The sequence below is a fragment of the Balaenoptera musculus genome, chromosome 3, assembly GCF_009873245.2.
Source record: "Balaenoptera musculus isolate JJ_BM4_2016_0621 chromosome 3, mBalMus1.pri.v3, whole genome shotgun sequence".
Taxonomy (NCBI): domain Eukaryota; kingdom Metazoa; phylum Chordata; class Mammalia; order Artiodactyla; family Balaenopteridae; genus Balaenoptera; species Balaenoptera musculus.
In genome coordinates this window covers 75,917,030-75,934,823 of record NC_045787.1, presented here as the reverse complement: position 1 = coordinate 75,934,823, position 17,794 = coordinate 75,917,030, and the positions used below count along the sequence as shown (strand labels likewise).

The following is a 17,794-nucleotide window of genomic DNA, read 5'->3' as shown; positions in this document are numbered from 1 at the left end:
CAGTTGTCTCTACTCTTCATTCTTTCTTAAAAAACAGATTAAACTGTCATTAAAGAGCTGATGAAGAAATGACATTGGGATTCAATAGATGAAGTAGTCATGTAGAATAGAAACTGAGACTCTAAAAAGAAAACCACCATCGACAGATGAATGGATAAAGAAGTGGCACATATATACAATGGAATATTACTCAGCCATAAAAAGAAACAAAATTGAGTTATTTGTAGTGAGGTGGATGGACCTAGAGTCTGTCATACAGAGTGAAGTAAGTCAGAAAGAGAAAAACAAATACCATATGCCAATACATACATATGGAATCTAAAAAAAAAAAAAAGGTTCTGAAGAACCTAGGGGCAAGACAGGAGTAAAGACACAGACCACAGATGTAGAGAATGGACTTGAGGACATGGGGAGGGGGAATGGTAAGCTGAGACAAAGTGAGAAAGTAGCATTGACATATATACACTACCAAATGTAAAATAGATAGCTAGTGGGAAGCAGCCGCATAACACAGGGAGATCAGCTCTTGCTCTGTGACCACCTAGAGGGGTGGGATAGGGAGGGTGGGAGGGAGACGCAAGAAGGAGGGGATATGGGGATATATGTGTACTCATAGCTGATTCACTTTGTTATACAGCAGCAACTAACACAACAATGTAAAGCAATTATACTCCAATAAAGATGTTAAAAAGAAACCAAACTGGTACGTCCATACCTATGGAATGCTAAGCAATAAAAAGGAGTTAACTATTAATACAAAAAAAAAATGAGATAAATACTAGACTTGGTTGACATTTCTAGATTATTTATGAAAGTGTTTTAGAATTCTTTTGATTGGTAACTATTTGTTTGACCTATGGAAATGATGCTGAGAAGAAGCAAACCAACCCATCAGGAGGGGCTCTGTTTTTTCCCCTTTATTTATCCTGCTTGATTCTTCTACTTAGGTTTGAAGCAAGTGATTTAAATATGTTCTTAGCTGTGTTGTATCATAGTGACCCTTTATTTAAAGGCACTTACCAGTTGACTTAGAAGACTAAGATGTGATATTTACTGTATTGAAGTACATTGTTTCATTTCTTAATTTTTCTTGGCGGATTTATTACCCTGTGTCTACTTGTTAACTTTGGCTTTTTTACAGACGGAAGGAGCAATAGGTTACGCGTATTGGGTCTGTACAACATTGCAAGATAAAAGCAACAGAGACACGGAGCTGTACCAGTACAACATCCTCCAGATGAATGCAATTCCAGCAGCACAAGTGGTTTTGAGTAAATACACAGGTAAGGCACCTGTTATACAATGGCAAGATATATGAATAATTGTTGAGATAATTTAAAGAATTTAAATTAATTAAATTTAAAATTAATTCCAAATTAAATATTAGCTCCTTAAGACACGAATTTGCCCTTTCCCCCCCACGGCCGAGTATTCTGCTTTTTAAACTTTACTAAAGATTTTTGAAGAGTTCTGAAAATTGTTATTACCTAATGAGTCAAGGTAGAAGTGATTTCCATGTTGTAGTAGGAAGCATCTTGGAGCCTAATGGTCCTGAGTTGCTGCTGTTCTAGCTCTGCTGTTTACTTTCTCTGCAGTCTTAGGCCAAGTATTTTACTTCCCTTAACTTCTGTTAATCTTGGGATGTAGAGATAATAATACTGAGGTTGCAGAGATGTGAGAATTCAGTGAGGTAATATGCTTTAAGTTCCAAACCCAGTGCCTTTAACCTCGCACTTTAACACCTGATCTTTCTTCAGCATACTGGAAAAATATGTTTAGGCTTAGGAAAAGGACAGAATGGTGAAATTTAATTAACCATCTATTGTAATAACTTTCTTCTTTAATAAAACTAACATTGGGTTTAGTCTCAGCTCCACCACTTAGTAGCCATGATGAAACCTTGGGCTTATTACCAAATTGAATTTTAGTTTTCCTACCTATAATACAAGAGTGAAAGTATCTATTGCTTAGGGTTTAATGAGATGATATATACAAAATGTTATGCAGAGTTCCTGGCATATCCTAGATGCTCAAGAAATGTTAGTTTCACTAGCATCTTATTTATCCCTCAACAAAATTCTAATAAAGAGGCAAGGAGTTTAAGCAGTAATATTGACAGTTGAATAATATGAAGAATCAGATAAACTGAAAAGCAGAAGAGAAAATGCCTCATCATTGTAATATGCAGGATGGTAATACTCTTCCTGAATTGAGCCTGGGGCACTTGAGTAGAAGGCAGTTCATTTATAAACACCAGCACTTCAGGACATTAAAATGTTATGCAGTGTGCCCAAATGAATGACTCTAATGAATACCTAGAGCCTCTGAGAAAGTGTATGATCAGAAATTTTATTGATAGGTTTCCTTACAGAATGGGAAACATTTGTGAAGGGTTTACATAAAGAGGTAAATTTTTAGCTTTCTGCAAAATTCAGATACCTAGAACAACAGTCTCTGATGGTTATAAATAGCTAGGCTTTTGAGTCTGCAGTGGAGCCGTATCATATATTCATTTAACAAATTCAATTATATGTGCCTGGCCAAAAAAATATTAATTTAGAAGCAGAAAGGAGAGAGGGGAGGACAAGAGAAAATGCAGATAAATCATTTGTCCTGCTGACCGTTGGCCTCAGGGTGAGAGTGGATGAAGGTTATGGGTCTCGTCTTAATTTGACTCAGATTGGTGACCTTCTCCTTGTGTGATGACCTAAGAATTTTTCAAGAATCACTTTAACCATGTGATTTTTACCTTATGCTTTGACAGTTAGAAACTAACCATCACATAAGATGTGATTATACTCTACTCTGTTAAACAGTTTAAGAGATTTGAAGGCTTGCTTGCCAACACAACTTAAGTTGATCAGATGTGTTTCTTTCTCCTTTGTACATTAGTAGATATATGATGTTTTTTGACATTAGAATTCAAAATACTACACTGAAAGTGCCCAAATCATCTTCTGTTTCTAGAGTACAATACTGAATTTTTTAAAAAAATACATGGAAATTGGAACAGAACCACCAAGAGAAATTGTTGCTAAATTTAATCACAGGAAGGTTTAAGTGACTAGCCAAAGAACTGGATTTCCTTACAATTCAAATGACTAGTTTTAACATGAGCTATGATTTCAAATTGTTATACCTTTGGGAATAAAAAAGTGTTTAAACTTTAACACATAAGTAGAAGCCATATGTAACTATAGATGTTATTCAATAATTTAAAAGAGTTCTGAAATGATTACTGATATTTTATAGTCAGGATAAAATCAGACTACTATTCTTAGCAATGCGCATGACCTCAGGAAATAATCTAGTGTTTAAAATATTGAAAAATATTGAAAATAAAACTCATATTTTACAAACACAACCATTACGCACATGCAAAGAAAAGATATTTTTGGATTTCCAGAAAGAATTCAGAATTATGCTCCAGCTTTCACAATGTTGGGTTACTTAAATGAACATCTACAACTGAAGAAGGAAGCAGCAGATGCATACCAAAGGTAAAGGCTCCCTTTAATTGAAATGTGGTCCTTATTTGTCAGTTGGCCTTTTTAAGATATAGTCTCATTTTCATGAAGAAGGTACTAATAAAATGTTCTGATTCTTTTCCTGATCTTTATTTATTATTATTACATTTTGTATATGAAAAGATACAGTTCTGAATTTTCAGCTATATTTTCGTTTCTATTGCTCAACCTGAGAGAAAGAGAGAAAGACAGAGACAGAGAGAGAGAGAGAAGAAAAAATAAAAACCAAACCAAAAAACCTCTCAGGTTTTAGAAGAATCTGTCCCTTTACAGTTTGTCTCACTTTATTATTAAAGACATGTATTTATTCAGAGAAGAAATGAGATTTAAGACATGAGAAAAAATTACATGTTATTTTGAATCACTTTAATGTCTACTATATCGTATTTATTCATTCCGTAAATATTTGTTAAACTGCTATGTGTCAAGCCGTGTCCTTGGCAGTAGCAATTTAGCAGTGAATTAAAACAAACACAGGCTCAGTTCTCATGGAGCTCATGTTCTGGTGGAGGGGAGGCGCATTGTAAGCTAATAAACATCTGTGACGTTAACAATTGCTAGGAAAGAAAATCAAAGTAGAGTAAAGGGCCAGACACTAGAGAGGCAAGCAGCAAATTTGAGATAGGTTTAAGAGGTAGGTTTCCTAAGGAGGCAATTAAGGCCTGACCTGAATGAAGCGAGGCCACAAGCCATTTGGTTATCAGGGAAAGAGCATTCCAGGCAGAAGGAACAGCAAGAACAAGTGCTCTGAAGCAGGAGTGGACTTGGTATGTTGAAGAAACAAGGACAGCGTGCTTGAGTGAGATGACCAGCTGGGAGAGTGAGAGGAAATGACATCAACTTGAAGTTTTATTCTCTACAAATTAATTGATGTGTGGGGCTTCCCTGGTGGCACAGTGGTTAAGAATCCACCTGCCAATGCAGGGAACACAGGTTCGAGCCCTGGTCCGGGAAGATCCCACATGCCGTAGAGCAGCTAAGCCCGTCCGCCACAACAACTGAGCCTGCGCTCTAGAGCCCGCGAGCCACAACTACTGAGCCCGCATGCCACAACTACAGAAGCCCATGCACCTAGAGCCTGTGCTCCGCAACAAGAGAAGCCACTGCAATGAGAAGCCCGTGCAACGCAACGAAGAGTAGCCCCCGTTCGCCACAACTAGAGAAAGCCCGCATGCACCAACAAAGACCCAACGCAGCCAAAAAAAAAAAAAAAAAAATTAATTGATCTGTGAATAAGAAAATCACTGTTGATCTCGTGAGTACTAGACGAAAAGTTAAAAGACCTGATTGCCTAACCTCTGAGGCACATCACTGCCCTAAATCTAAGTAAACAGATGTTTAGAAGAAGCCTTGTCAGATAATAAATAATCGAGGTGTCCCATATGCTTTGCCATCCTTGTATGGATCTCTCTGTAGTTAAAGAAGTAATCACTAGATGGTACTGGAGGCTGTATAATCAAGAAGTTATTTTGCCAGGTGTATGTGGAGAGAGGTTTATGAAAACCCACAATTCTATTTCTTTCAACGTTACAATAAAGTTACCAATAAAGAAACTGTAGAAATTTGATAGTATACAACAGTGAGCAGGATTTTTAAACAGAGAAAACTAGGCAGCTATAGAATGCTTGCTACTTTTTTTGGTATATATTATAATTACAAATATTGTGAGTCTAACACTGGTTATACCTTTGCTTAAAATGGCAACTCCATAGTCACTTGGATATACACCACTCTTTCTTGACTGATCACCACTGTTGTTTTCTCCTTAAACAAGTATTTGAGACTTGAAATTACAAGTTAGGTATAAATCTAACCACAGGTACAGTCTTTAATATGATACTGTTTCTATAATACTGTCTTTTAGACTTCTCTGGCAAATTTTTGTTTTTCATGTAACATCAGGGGCATTAAAAGCTTTTCTTGGCTATTTCTCCCTGGCTAATCTTTAACAGAAAAAAAAGAAGTCATTAAATATCCAACTCCTTTAGTTGTTGAGACATTTCCCTGCTTGCCCAAAGGGGACTGAGCATGAGAAGGTAAAAATATGGGCTGTCAGCATGTTGTTGTATTTATTCTAAGCCTCTTGGGACTCCTGATGACTCATTCCCATCTCTGAATTCATTATTGTCTAAATATCTTTCTGTATGTAGCAGGTAAAGGCACATGAAAGCACTCAATTTCCTGGCTTCCTACCTCAAACTTCTAGTATATAAATAATTTTAAGAGTGTACTGTGTACTTCAAATTCTATATACTTCAAATATGTCAAAACTTTAAAACATCAACCCAGTTGTTCCCCATGTTTAGATTAAAATCTTTGGACTATTTAAAGCTCAAGTATGGTAAGTGATTTCTCTTATTAAGAGGTCACTTTTTATTATTTTCCTGACAATCTAAAATCTATTAAGTGCTTTTGCGGTACCAGTTTAATAAAATATAAATAAGCTGTTATGGAACTAGTTAAATAATTAGTAGAATTAAATGAAGAAAACAAAAATCCGTAGATTCAGTTAAGGAGGAAGAGTAAAAGAATGCTATTGCACGTAGATAATTTAAAATACCTTGTCCTTTTTTTAAAGGGCAATTTTGTTGTTACAGACTGCAGAAGACAGAGATGCTTATAATGTTACAATAAGGAATTATGGCAGATTGTTATGGTAAGCATATTTTTTCCCGTTAATTCCATGAACCTAACAGGTTTTTCTGGTGAAAGCTATGGGGCTAGTGAGGTGATGACCAGTTTCCAGAGTAGTGGGTTGTGTATGAATGAGTATGATCATGACATTCCCCCAGGATACATCATTCCCACCGTACCAAGCTGTGTTAACAGTTTCCTGTCCCTGTAATGACCCCTAGCCCCAGTGTCCTTTGTGAGGACCAGGTGTAGAACTGATGGTTGTGAACTAGACAGGAGAGATAGTTACTGTTTCTAATAGTAGAAGCCTAGTTAATTGGAAGAGGATTAGATTTATTCTGATTTGACGTATATTCTTAAACTGGGGGTGGGATTAAGGGTCCAGAAACCCTTTTGAGATAGTACACAAAAATTTTTGTATGTGTGCATTTTGGGGGTGGAGAGGGAGCAATAACACTTTCTTCAGAGTCTCAAAGACTTCCGACTTCAAGAAAAAGATTGAAAAAAAAAATAGGTTGCAAACCAATTGTTTCAGAGGATAGAACTTGGTTCGGACAGTAGGAGTGTTAATGGGAGGAAGACTTTTGGCTCAAGTTAAGGAGGCATTCCTCACATTGAGAGCTGCCCCAAGATTGAATGTTCCAGTTTGAAACACATTATTAGAACTATAGTTTGATATTTTGGGATTAGTACCTACATCTTTTAAGGAGCTACATAGTAGAAATTGGAGGTAGCCAGTTTGTTTCTTTTATAACCGTGTAACTGAATCATATCTATAGACAGAAAATTGTCCCTGTTTTGATTGCTTCTCCTTTTAATTCTTTTAAATTGTTGTGTTTAGGAGTTGATAGAGCTCTGTTAGTTCCAAGATTTTGTTGTAAGAAACTGTATGGAGCAAAGTATCTGTTCTCTTTAGTTAGATGTTTCATATAGTGTAACTGTTGTAGAAGAAAATTTATACCTCCCATTGAAAATAGGTCATCTGATTTCTTTTTAATTTGTTTTTATTATAAAATATGTTAAACATGCAAAACACAGCAGTAGAGTATGGAGCATAATTTAATGAATAGTCACCATTCAGATATAACAGATCTTAAAATTCTGTTATAGGTTTCAGGTTTCTTTTTCAAAAAAAAAGTTACAAATAAAGTTGAAGCCCCTTGCCCTTCTCTAGTTCAATTCTTTTTCTCTACAAAAGTTATCAAATGTTTGAAGATAGTGTTCATTAAAAAAATACTTTAAAAATACATGTATGTATCCATAAACAATCTAAGGTAGTCCTCTTCCCTTCATTAAATATTTATCAAAATTTGAGTTAATGGATTTTTAAATTCTTTCACCTTCATAAAATTAATTTTAGAAGCAAATATTGCCTATATTTTTAGCTCCCACCCACACCTCCAGGATTAAAAAGATTTTATGAAAAGATTTCTAATAACACATTAAAAATAGAAGCAGTTTCTGATTATAGTGATAGATACCAGAAATCAGAGTCTCAAAGGTACAGTGAGTCTGTTCCAGGTGGTGGCAGCTTCTCTTCATTTTTAAGTAAACAAAACACGGTTTTTTATTTTGTTGTTATTAAAAAGCATTCTACTTTAGTATCATGTATAACAATTTTTACTTTTATTCCTATTAAATACAGAAAAGATAATGTATAGTTTTATCTGTGGGATTTTAGTGTATCTATATGCCATCCAAAAAAAATGGATGTGCAGATAAACAGTTTACACAAAGGCTGGGTTTGGTTATGACTTGCTAAGCTTGTCAAAGATGCTCATAGGGTAATAGTTAACTAACATACTAAGCTTAAAAAATTAGAGTTCTGTATCAAAGTCAACTTGAAATTATTTTTATAACAGTTTAATTCAAGTTTGTTAAAAAAAAAAGACTGTAATTCAGCAGAACTGTTCATTTTCACACATAATTTAAAAGAAAAGTGTGAAGTTAAATCCCCCTAGTGCATCCTGTTGGAAATAAGTGATATGCCTTCTATTTTAATAAAAGGCTTTTCTACAGCTTTAACACTGATAGATGAAGTAGGTTAAGTTGTTAAAAGAGCTTTAGTATAATAGTATTTCTGAATTTTCATGATATAAGCCAAAATGATTTTTGATATTAAAAGTAAGTTATGTTTTGCTTCTTAGCTCTATTGGTGAATATGATAAAGCTATCCAGGCTTTTAAGTCAACACCCCTTGAGGAGTTAGAAGACATCATAGGTTTTGGATTGGCTTTATTTATGAAGGGTCTGTATAAAGAGAGCAGCAAAGGTAAGTGCATTGCTTAAGGCTAAAGGATACTTTCTACTTTTCCAGAGCTGAGAAGAATTTAATCATGATGAGCTTACATACAGAAAGATGTAATATTAAGATGGGGGTAGGGGTTGTAGTGTTTATTAAAAATCTGACTAAAAGTCAGGAACGTTAAGAGGTACTTTTTATCTGTTCCTTCCTTTAGTACATTATTATGATGAATAGTCCTTTTAGCAGTGTTACAAACTGAATGTTATCTTTATTATTTAGATGAGGAAACAGACCCAAGATCACTTAGGGTACATGTATAAGGTAGCATTTGAAAGCAAGCATTTACTACTACACAGTGTTTCAATGTATATTTCTGATAAATGAAGGCCTCAACCATTGTTAGTAATAATAAATTTTGGTTTCTCTAAAAATGCTTATTGAGTGCGTTTTCACATATATGGCCCAGCCTATGTGTGTGCAGCTCATTTTAAGTACTGCTTAGTGGAGTTGCTGGTCTGTAAATGGGAATGTGGGTGATACCTCAATGGCTGTAGACCTCCACTTCTTTTGAAGATACTGATTCAAACCTGCCTATAGATTCTAAAGAAGAAAATTGAGAAATATCACATAATAACCCGAATGATATTCCTAGAATCACCTTGGAACAGCTAAACCAAGTTAGATATTCTAAATTTTTATTCCATTCACTTGAGAGCAAGGGAACAATAAGATGTAATTTTAGTTAGACCCTTTTAAAAAATAAGATTAGGAAAGGAAAAATCCCACCATTTGTCAGTCAGGATTGCTTTTATATTGTTTTGTTTTTGTTTCCAACTCTATGTAACAGCCTATGAGAGAGCCTTGTCTACTGTTGAATCAGAGCAAGACAAAGCTCATGTCTTGACAGCTCTGGCAATAGCAGAGTATAAACAAGGAAAAATGGACGTAGCCAAGACATTGTTATTTAAATGGTATGTATAGTTGACATCAACACTCGACATGACCAGATACTTAAATATTGGGTTAAAATTTGGAGGAACGTAAAATGAAGTTCTTAATGTTTCAGGAACATTTTTGTGAACAACAGGGATTGGACCCACCTGGTTCTGAACTGATAGTCACAGGTGGAGCTGGAGATCATGGCTTAATTCTTAATTCTGGATTCATCGAATCCTTCAAAACCATCCTATACTCTGTGTGTATTATTTATTTTTTTAAAACAGTAATTGATCAGCTCATCTCTTAGGATCATAAAATTTTAATGAAGGCAGTCATTAACTGGCTTGTTTTTGGCCCCGTAAGTTCCCAAAGAGACTTTTTTTCCTCTTTCCTATTCAGGTTAACCTGATAAAGTTCATTCAAAGTTGAGTCTTTAAAAATGTGTATATACACCAATATAAATTGTAACTGTTTGTTTATTTTTGGGATAATTTAATAAAATAACAGTCTCTGATATCTGTGGTTACTTATATGGTATTTTTTAAAAATAATTTATTTTATTTTATTTTTGGCTGCATTGGGTCTTGGTTGTTGCACGTGGGCTTTTCTCTGGTTGCAGTGAGCAGGGGGCTACTCTTCATTGCGGTGTGCAGGCTTCTTTTTCTTTTTTTTAATTTTTGAATTTTATTGTATTTATTTTTTTATACAGCAGGTTCTTATTAGTCATCAGTTTTATACACATCAGTGTAACATGTCAATCCCAATTGCCCAATTCTTCACACCACCATCCCCACACCCCTGCTGCTTTCCCCGCTTGCTGTCCATACGTTTGTTCTCTACATCTGTGTCTCAGTTTCTGCCCTGCAAACCGGTTCATCTGTACCATTTTTCTAGGTTCCACATATATGCATTAATATACGATATTTGTTTTTCTCTTTCTGACTTAACTTCACTCTGTATGACAGTCTCTAGATCCATCCACGTCTCAACAAATGACCCAATTTCGTTCCTTTTTATGGCTGAGTACTATTCCATTGTATATATATACCACATCTTCTTTATCCATTTGTCTGTTGCTGGACATTTAGGTTGCTTCCATGACCTGGCTATAAATAGTAAATAGTAAATAGTGCTGCAATGAACATTGGGGTGCATGTGTCTTTTTGAATTACGGTTTCCTCAGGGTATATGCCCAGTAGTGGGATTGCTGGATCATATGGTAATTCTATTTTTAGTTTTTTAAGGAACCTCCATACTGTTCTCCATAGTGGCTGTATGAATTTACATTCCCACCAACAGTGCAAGAGGGTTCCCTTTTCTCCACACCCTCTCCAGCATTTGTTGTTTGTAGATTTTCTGATGAAGCCCATTCTAACTGGTGTGAGGTGATACCTCATTGTAGTTTTGATTTGCATTTCTCTAATAATTAGTGATGTTGAGCAGCTTTTCATGTGCTTCTTGGCCATCTGTATGTCTTCTTTGGAGAAATGTCTATTTAGGTCTTCTGCCCATTTTTGGATTGGGTTGTTTGTTTGTTTAATATTGAGCTGCATGAGCTGTTTATATATTTTGGAGATTAATCCTTTGTTGATTCGTTTGCAAATATTTTCTCCCATTCTGAGGGTTGTCTTTTCATCTTGTTTATGATTTCCTTTGCTGTGCAAAAGCTTTTAAGTTTCATTAGGTCCCATTTGTTTATTTTTGTTTTTATTTCCATTACTCTAGGAGGTGGATCAAAAAAAATCTTGCTGTGATTTACGTCAGAGTGTTCTTCCTCTGTTTTCCTCTAAGAGTTTTATAGTATCCAGTCTTACATTTAGGTCTCTAATCCATTTTGAGTTTATTTTTGTGTATGGTGTTAGGGAGTGTTCTAATTTCATTCTTTTACATGTAGCTGTCCAGTTTTCCCAGCACCACTTATTGAAGAGACTGTCTTTTCTCCATTGTATATCCTTGCCTCCTTTGTCATAGATTAGTTGACCATAGGTGCATGGGTTTATATCTGGGCTTTCTATCTTGTTCCATTGATCTATGTTTCTGTTTTTGTGCTAGTACCATATTGTCTTGATTACTATAGCTTTATACTAAAGTCTGAAGTCAGGGAGTCTGATTCCTCCAGCTCCGTTTTTTTCCCTCAAGACTGGCTATTTGGGGTCTTTTGTGTCTCCACACAAATTTTAAGATTTTTTGTTCTAGTTCCGTAAAAAATGCCATTAGTAATTTGATAGGGATTGCATTGAATCTGTAGATTGCTTTGGGTAGTATAGTCATTTTCACAATATTGAATCTTCCAGTCCAAGAACATGGTATTTCTCTCCATCTATTGGTATCATCTTTAATTTCTTTCATCAGTGTCTTATAGTTTTCTGCATACAGGTCTTCTGTCTCCCTAGGTAGGTTTATTCCTAGGTATTTGATTCTTTTGTTGCAGTGGTAAATGGAAGTGTTTCCTTAATTTCTCTTTCAGATTTTTCATCATTAGTGTATAGGAATACAAGAGATTTCTGTGCATTAATTTTGTATCCTGCAATTTTACCAGATTCACTGATTAGCTCTAGTAGTTTTCTGGTGGCATCTTTAGGATTCTCTATGTATAGTATCATGTCATCTGCAAACACTGACAGTTTTACTTCTTCTTTTCCAATTTGTATTCCTTTTATCTCTTTTTCTTCTCTAATTTCCGTGGCTAGGACTTCCAAAACTATTTTGAATAATAGTGGCAAGAGTGGACATCCTTGTCTTGTTCCTGATCTTAGAGGAAATGCTTTCAGTTTTTCACCATTGAGAATGATGTTTGCCGTGGGTTTGTTGTATATGGCCTTTATTATGTTGAGGTAGGTTCCCTCTATGCCCACTTTCTGGAGAGTATTTATCATAAATGGGTGTTGAACTTTGTCAAAAGCTTTTTCTGCATCTATTGAGATGATCATGTGGCTTTTATTCTTCAATATGTTAATATGGTGTATCACATTGATTGATTTGCGTATACTGAAGAATCCTTGTGTCCCTGGGATAAATCCCACTTTATCATGGTGTAGAATCCTTTTAATGTGTTGTTGGATTCTGTTTGCTAGTATTTTGTTGAGGATTTTTGCATCTATATTCATCAGTGATATTGGTCTGTAATTTTCTTTTTTTGTAGTATCTTTGTCTGGTTTTGATATCAGGGTGATGGTGGCCTCGTAGAATGAGTTTGGGAGTGTTCCTTCCTTTGCAATTTTTTGGAAGAGTTTGAGAAGGATGGGTGTTAACTCTTCTCTAAATGTTTGATAGAATTCACCTGTGAAGCCATCTGGTCCTGGACTTTTGTTTCTGGGAAGATTTTTAATGACAGTTTCAATTTCATTACTTGTTATTGGTCTGTTCATATTTTCTATTTCTTCTTGGTTCAGTCTTGGAAGGTTATACCTTTCTAAGAATTTGTCCATTTCTTCTAGGTTGTCCATTTTATTGGCATAGAGTTGCTTGTCGTAGTCTCTTAGGGTGCTTTGTATTTCTGTGGTGTGTCTCGTAACTTCTCCTTTTTCATTTCTAATTTTCTTGATTTGAGTCCTCTCCCTCTTTTTCTTGATGAGTCTGGCTAATGGTTTATCAATTTTGTTTATCTTCTCAAAGAACTGGCTTTTAGTTTTATTGATCTTTGCTATTGTTTTCTTTGTTTCTATTTCATTTATTTCTGCTCTGATCTTTATGATTTCTTTCCTTCTGCTAACTTTGGGTTTTGTTTGTTCTTCTTTCTCTAGTTCCCTTAGGTGTAAGGTTAGATTGTTTATTTGAGATTTTTGTTTCTTTAGGTAGGCTTGTATAGCTATAAACGTCCCTCTTAGAACTGCTTTTGCTGCATCCCATAGGTTTTGGATCATTGTGTTTTCATTGTCATTTGTCTCTAGGTATTTTTTGATTTCCTCTTCGATTTCTTCAGTGATCTTTTGGTTATTTAGTAACGTTTTGTTCAGCCTCCATGTGTTTGTGTTTTTTATGTTTTTTTCCCTGTAATTCATTTCTAATCTCATAGCGTTGTGGTCAGAAAAGATGCTTGATATGGTTTCAATTTTCTTAAATTTACTGAGGCTTGATTTGTGACCCAAGATGTGTTCTGTCCTGGAGAATGTTCCGTGTGCACTTGAGAAGAAAGTGTAATCTGCTGTTTTTGGATAGAATGTCCTATAAATATCAATTAAATCTATCTGGTCTATTGTGTCATTTAAAGCTTCTGTTTCCTTATTTATTTTCATTTTGGATGATTTGTCCATTGGTGTAAGTGCGGTGTTGAAGTCCCCCACTATTATCGTGTTACTGTCGATTTCCTCTTTTATAGCTGTTAGCAGTTGCCTTATGTATTGAGGTGCTCCTATGTTGGGTGCATATATATTTATAATTGTTACATCTTCTTGGATTGACCCCTTGATCATTATGTAGTGTCCTTCCTTGTCTCTTGTAACATTCTTTATTTTAAAGTCTCTTTTATCTGATATGAGTATTGCTACTCCGGCTTTCTTTTGATTTCCATTTGCATGGAATATCTTTTTCCATCCCCTCCCTTTCAGCCTGAATGTTTCCCTAGGTCTGAAGTGGGTCTCTTGTAGAGAGCATATATATGGGTCTTGTTTTTGTATCCATTCAGCAAGCCTGTGTCTTTTGGTTGGAGCATTTAATCCATTCACGTTTAAGGTAATTATCGATATGTATGTTCCTGTGACCATTTTCTTAATGGTTTTGTGTTTGTTTTTGTAGGTCCTTTTCTTCTCTTGTGTTTCCCACTTAGAGAAGTTCCTTTAGCATTTGTTGTAGAGTTGGTTTGGTGGTGCTGAATTCTCTTAGCTTTTTCTTGTCTGTAAAGCTTTTGATTTCTCCATCAAATCTGAATGAGATCCTTGCCGGGTAGAGTAATCTTGGTTGTGGGGTCTTCCCTTTCATCACTTTAAGTATATCATGCCACTCCCTTCTGGCTTGTAGAGTTTCTGCTGAGATATCAGCTGTTAACCTTATGGGAGTTCCCTTATATGTTATTTGTGATTTTTCCCTTGCTGCTTTTAATAATTTTTCTTTGTCTTTAATTTTTGCCTATTTGATTACTATGTGTCTCGGCGTGTTTCTCCTTGGGTTTATCCTGTATGGGACTCTCTGTGCTTCCTTTACTTGGGTGGCTATTTCCTTTCCCATGTTAGGGAAGTTTTCGACTCTAATCTCTTCATATATTTTCTCTGGTCCTTTCTCTCTCTCTTCTCCTTCTGGGGCCCATGTAATGCGAATGTTGTTGTGTTTAATGTTGTCCCAGAGGTCTCTTAGGCTGTCTTCATTTCTTTTCATTTTTTTCTTTATTCTGTTCCACAGCAGTGAATTCCACCATTCTGTCTTCCAGGTCACTTATCCGTTCTTCTGCCTCAGTTATTCTGCTATTGATTCCTTCTAGTGTAGTTTTCATTTCAGTTATTGTATTGTTCATCTCTGTTTGTTTGTTCTTTAATTCTTCTCAGTCTTTGTTAAACATTTCTTGCATCTTCTCGATCTTTGCCTCCATTCTTTTCCTGAGGTCGTGGATCATCTTCACTATCATTATTCTGAATTCTTTTTCTAGAAGGTTGCCTATCTCCACTTCATTTAGTTGTTTTTCTGGGGTTTTATCGTGTTCCTTCATCTGGTACATAGCCCTCTGCCTTTTCATCTTGTCTATCTTTCTGTGAATGTGATTTTTTTCCACAGGCTGCAGGATTGTAGTTCTTCTTGCTTCTGCTGTCTGCCCTCTGGTGGATGAGGCTATCTAAGAGGCTTGTGCAAGTTTCCTGATGGGAGGGACTGGTGGTGGGTAGAACTGACTGTTGCTCTGGTGGGCAGAGCTCAGTAAAACTTTAATGCACTTGACTGCTGATGGGTGTGGCTGGCTTCCCTCCCTGTTGGTTGTTTGGCCTGAGGCAACCCAACACTGGAGCCTACCGGGGCTCTTTTGTGGGGCTAATGGTGGACTCTGGGAGGGCTCATGCCAAGGAGTACTTCCCAGAACTTCTGCTGCCAGTGTCCTTGTCCCCACGGTGAGCCATAGCCACCCCCTGTCTCTGCAGGAGACCCCCAACACTAGCAGGTAGGTCTGGTTCAGTCTCCCCTGGGGCCACTGCTCCTTCTCCTGGGTCCCGATGCTCACACTACTTTGTGTGTGCCCTCCAAGAGTGGAGTCTCTGTTTCCCCCAGTTCTTTCGAAGTCCTGCAATTAAATCCCAGTAGCCTTCAAAGTCTGATTTTCTAGGAATTCTTCCTCCTGTTGCCGGACCCCCAGGTTGGGAAGCCTGATGTGGGGCTCAGAACCTTCACTCCAGTGGGTGGACTTCTGTGGTATAAGTGTTCTCCAGTCTGTGAGTCACACACCGAGCAGTTATGGGATTTGATTTTACTGTGATTGTGCCCCTCCCGTCTCATTGTGGCTTCTCCTTTGTCTTTGGATGGGGGGTATCTTTTTTGGTGAGTTCCAGTATCTTCCTGTAGATGATTGTCCAGCAGCTAGTTGTGATTCTGGTGTTCTCGCAAGAGGGAGTGAGAGTACGTCCTTCTCCGCCGCCATCTTTGTTCCAATCTCTGCAGGCTTCTTATCGGAGTGGCTTCTCTAGTTGTGCAGCATGGGCTTTAGGCACATGGGCTTCATAGTTGTGGCACACAGGCTCAGTAGTTGTGGCTCACGGGCTCTAGAGCACAGGCTCAGTTGTTGTGGCACACGGGCTTAGTTGCTCTGCAGCATGTGGGATCTTCCCGGACCAGGGCTCGAACCCATGACCCCTGCATTGGCAGGTAGATTCCTAACCACTGCGCCACCAGGGAGGGCATATATGGTATTTTTTGACTTTTCGAAATTTTTTGTGTGTGGGGAAAGTTGACCTTAATTCCTTAAAAAGCAGGAGATGATTAATGGATGCTATTGGACAGTGGTTATCAACGAGTGCTCTGTTGGCATTTTCAGTGGTACTGATCTTCATAGTACAGAATTGTTTCTCCCATTGCAGGAAGATCTTATCCCTGTCCCCTGTCTGTTATTTGCTAACAGCACTCCTCAATCATTGTGAAAACCAAAGAAGTGCTTCCACATCTCCAAATTATGCTCCCGTGCCAAAGGTTAGGGGGATGGAGATGACTAGATGGTACTAGTTGAGAATGACTTCTATAGGATAAGCTTTGGTTTTGTTTATTCGTGGTGATACTTTTGTTCCATCCTGATTAAGGTAATTTTCTTGTATAATAAGTAAGCAGTTCTTTCTCCTCCTCTTAGCTATTTTGAGAAAACCAATCAGAATTTTAAAAATCTTGTCACTTTACATGGATATACTCATGTAATGTGAATATATGTTCAGAAAATCCAAATTTGCAAATAGCTTGAGAAAAAGAATCATAGATGCTAATATGTTGCTTCAGTAATCAAGAGCAAAAGTAACGCCAAATTAGTTATGATTAGATTAGTCTTGGGTTACTGTTTAAAACAGTAAATGAAACTGTTTTGAACATTAGTAGAAGTGGGGAAAAATAGTAGAATATTTTCTTATTCTTTTCTCCTCTTATGAGGGAAAACCTTTACCTCCTTTTTTTGCGTTGTTGGATCCAGGGCTAGGTATTTTATCTGATCTATGTTTTTTTCTTTGTTTTTGGTTCTCTGCATGTCATCTTTCAAACTGAACACTGCAAACTGCTCACTTTCCTGCCCCTTTGCATTCTTTTCTTTGACTTCCTTTCTATGAATAATTCAGTTACCCGTTCTTTATTGATCTTGTTTGGCATTCTTATGTTGGGACCAAAGCAGTGTCCTCGGTGCTTAGGGGGAGTGTGAATAAGTTCAATACATAAGGGGAAAAAATCTGGTTACCAGCATCATAGAATTTATGATATAAATAGCTACATGTAAAAGTCTAGCACATGGTACAGGACAACATGCAGGTACCGTGCATTCAGCATGTGTTAGCTTAATGGGATGTAGTCATTTCAGTAATAATTTAGATTTTGTATTTTTTTGGTTTTTTTGGGCTGCATTGGGTCTTCGTTGCTGTGCGCGGGCTTTCTCTAGTTGCAGTGAGCAGGGGTTACTCTTTGTTGCGGTGCGCAGGCTTCTCATTTGTGGTGGCTTCTCTTATTGCAGAGCACAGGCTCTAGGTGTGTGGGCTTCAGTAGGTGCGGCATGCGGGCTCAGTAGTTGTGGCTCGTGGGCTCTAGAGTACAGGCTCAGTAGTTGTGGTGCACGGGCTTAGTTGCTCTGTAGCATGTGGGATCTTCCTGGACCAGGGCTCGAACCCATGTCCCCTGCATTGGCAGGCAGATTCTTAACCACTGTTCCACCAGGGAAGTCCCTAGATTTTGTATATTAATACATATTAGAGTATATAGGTTTGTTCTCTTTTGAACCAAGGCACAAATTAGAATTTCTTCTTTTGTTGTTAGTATTGGAATTTATATTTTACTATTTGCTTTTTTTTTTTTT

The 17,794-nt window shown here is 36.9% G+C and overlaps 1 protein-coding gene across 6 annotated transcripts in view; it reads left to right on the top strand.

Moving 5' to 3' along the window:
• The window catches only part of TTC37 (tetratricopeptide repeat domain 37), a 164,228-nt gene that overhangs the window by 121,048 nt on the left and 25,386 nt on the right, over positions 1 to 17,794 (top strand). For all 6 annotated transcript variants that reach the window (XM_036846124.1, XM_036846127.1, XM_036846121.1 and 3 more), the window contains 5 exons: positions 1,142 to 1,283; positions 3,407 to 3,500; positions 6,106 to 6,183; positions 8,309 to 8,433; positions 9,254 to 9,377. In XM_036846124.1, the coding sequence (XP_036702019.1) occupies positions 1,142 to 1,283; positions 3,407 to 3,500; positions 6,106 to 6,183; positions 8,309 to 8,433; positions 9,254 to 9,377 (563 nt within the window). The remainder of the gene's footprint in view (positions 1 to 1,141; positions 1,284 to 3,406; positions 3,501 to 6,105; positions 6,184 to 8,308; positions 8,434 to 9,253; positions 9,378 to 17,794) is intronic.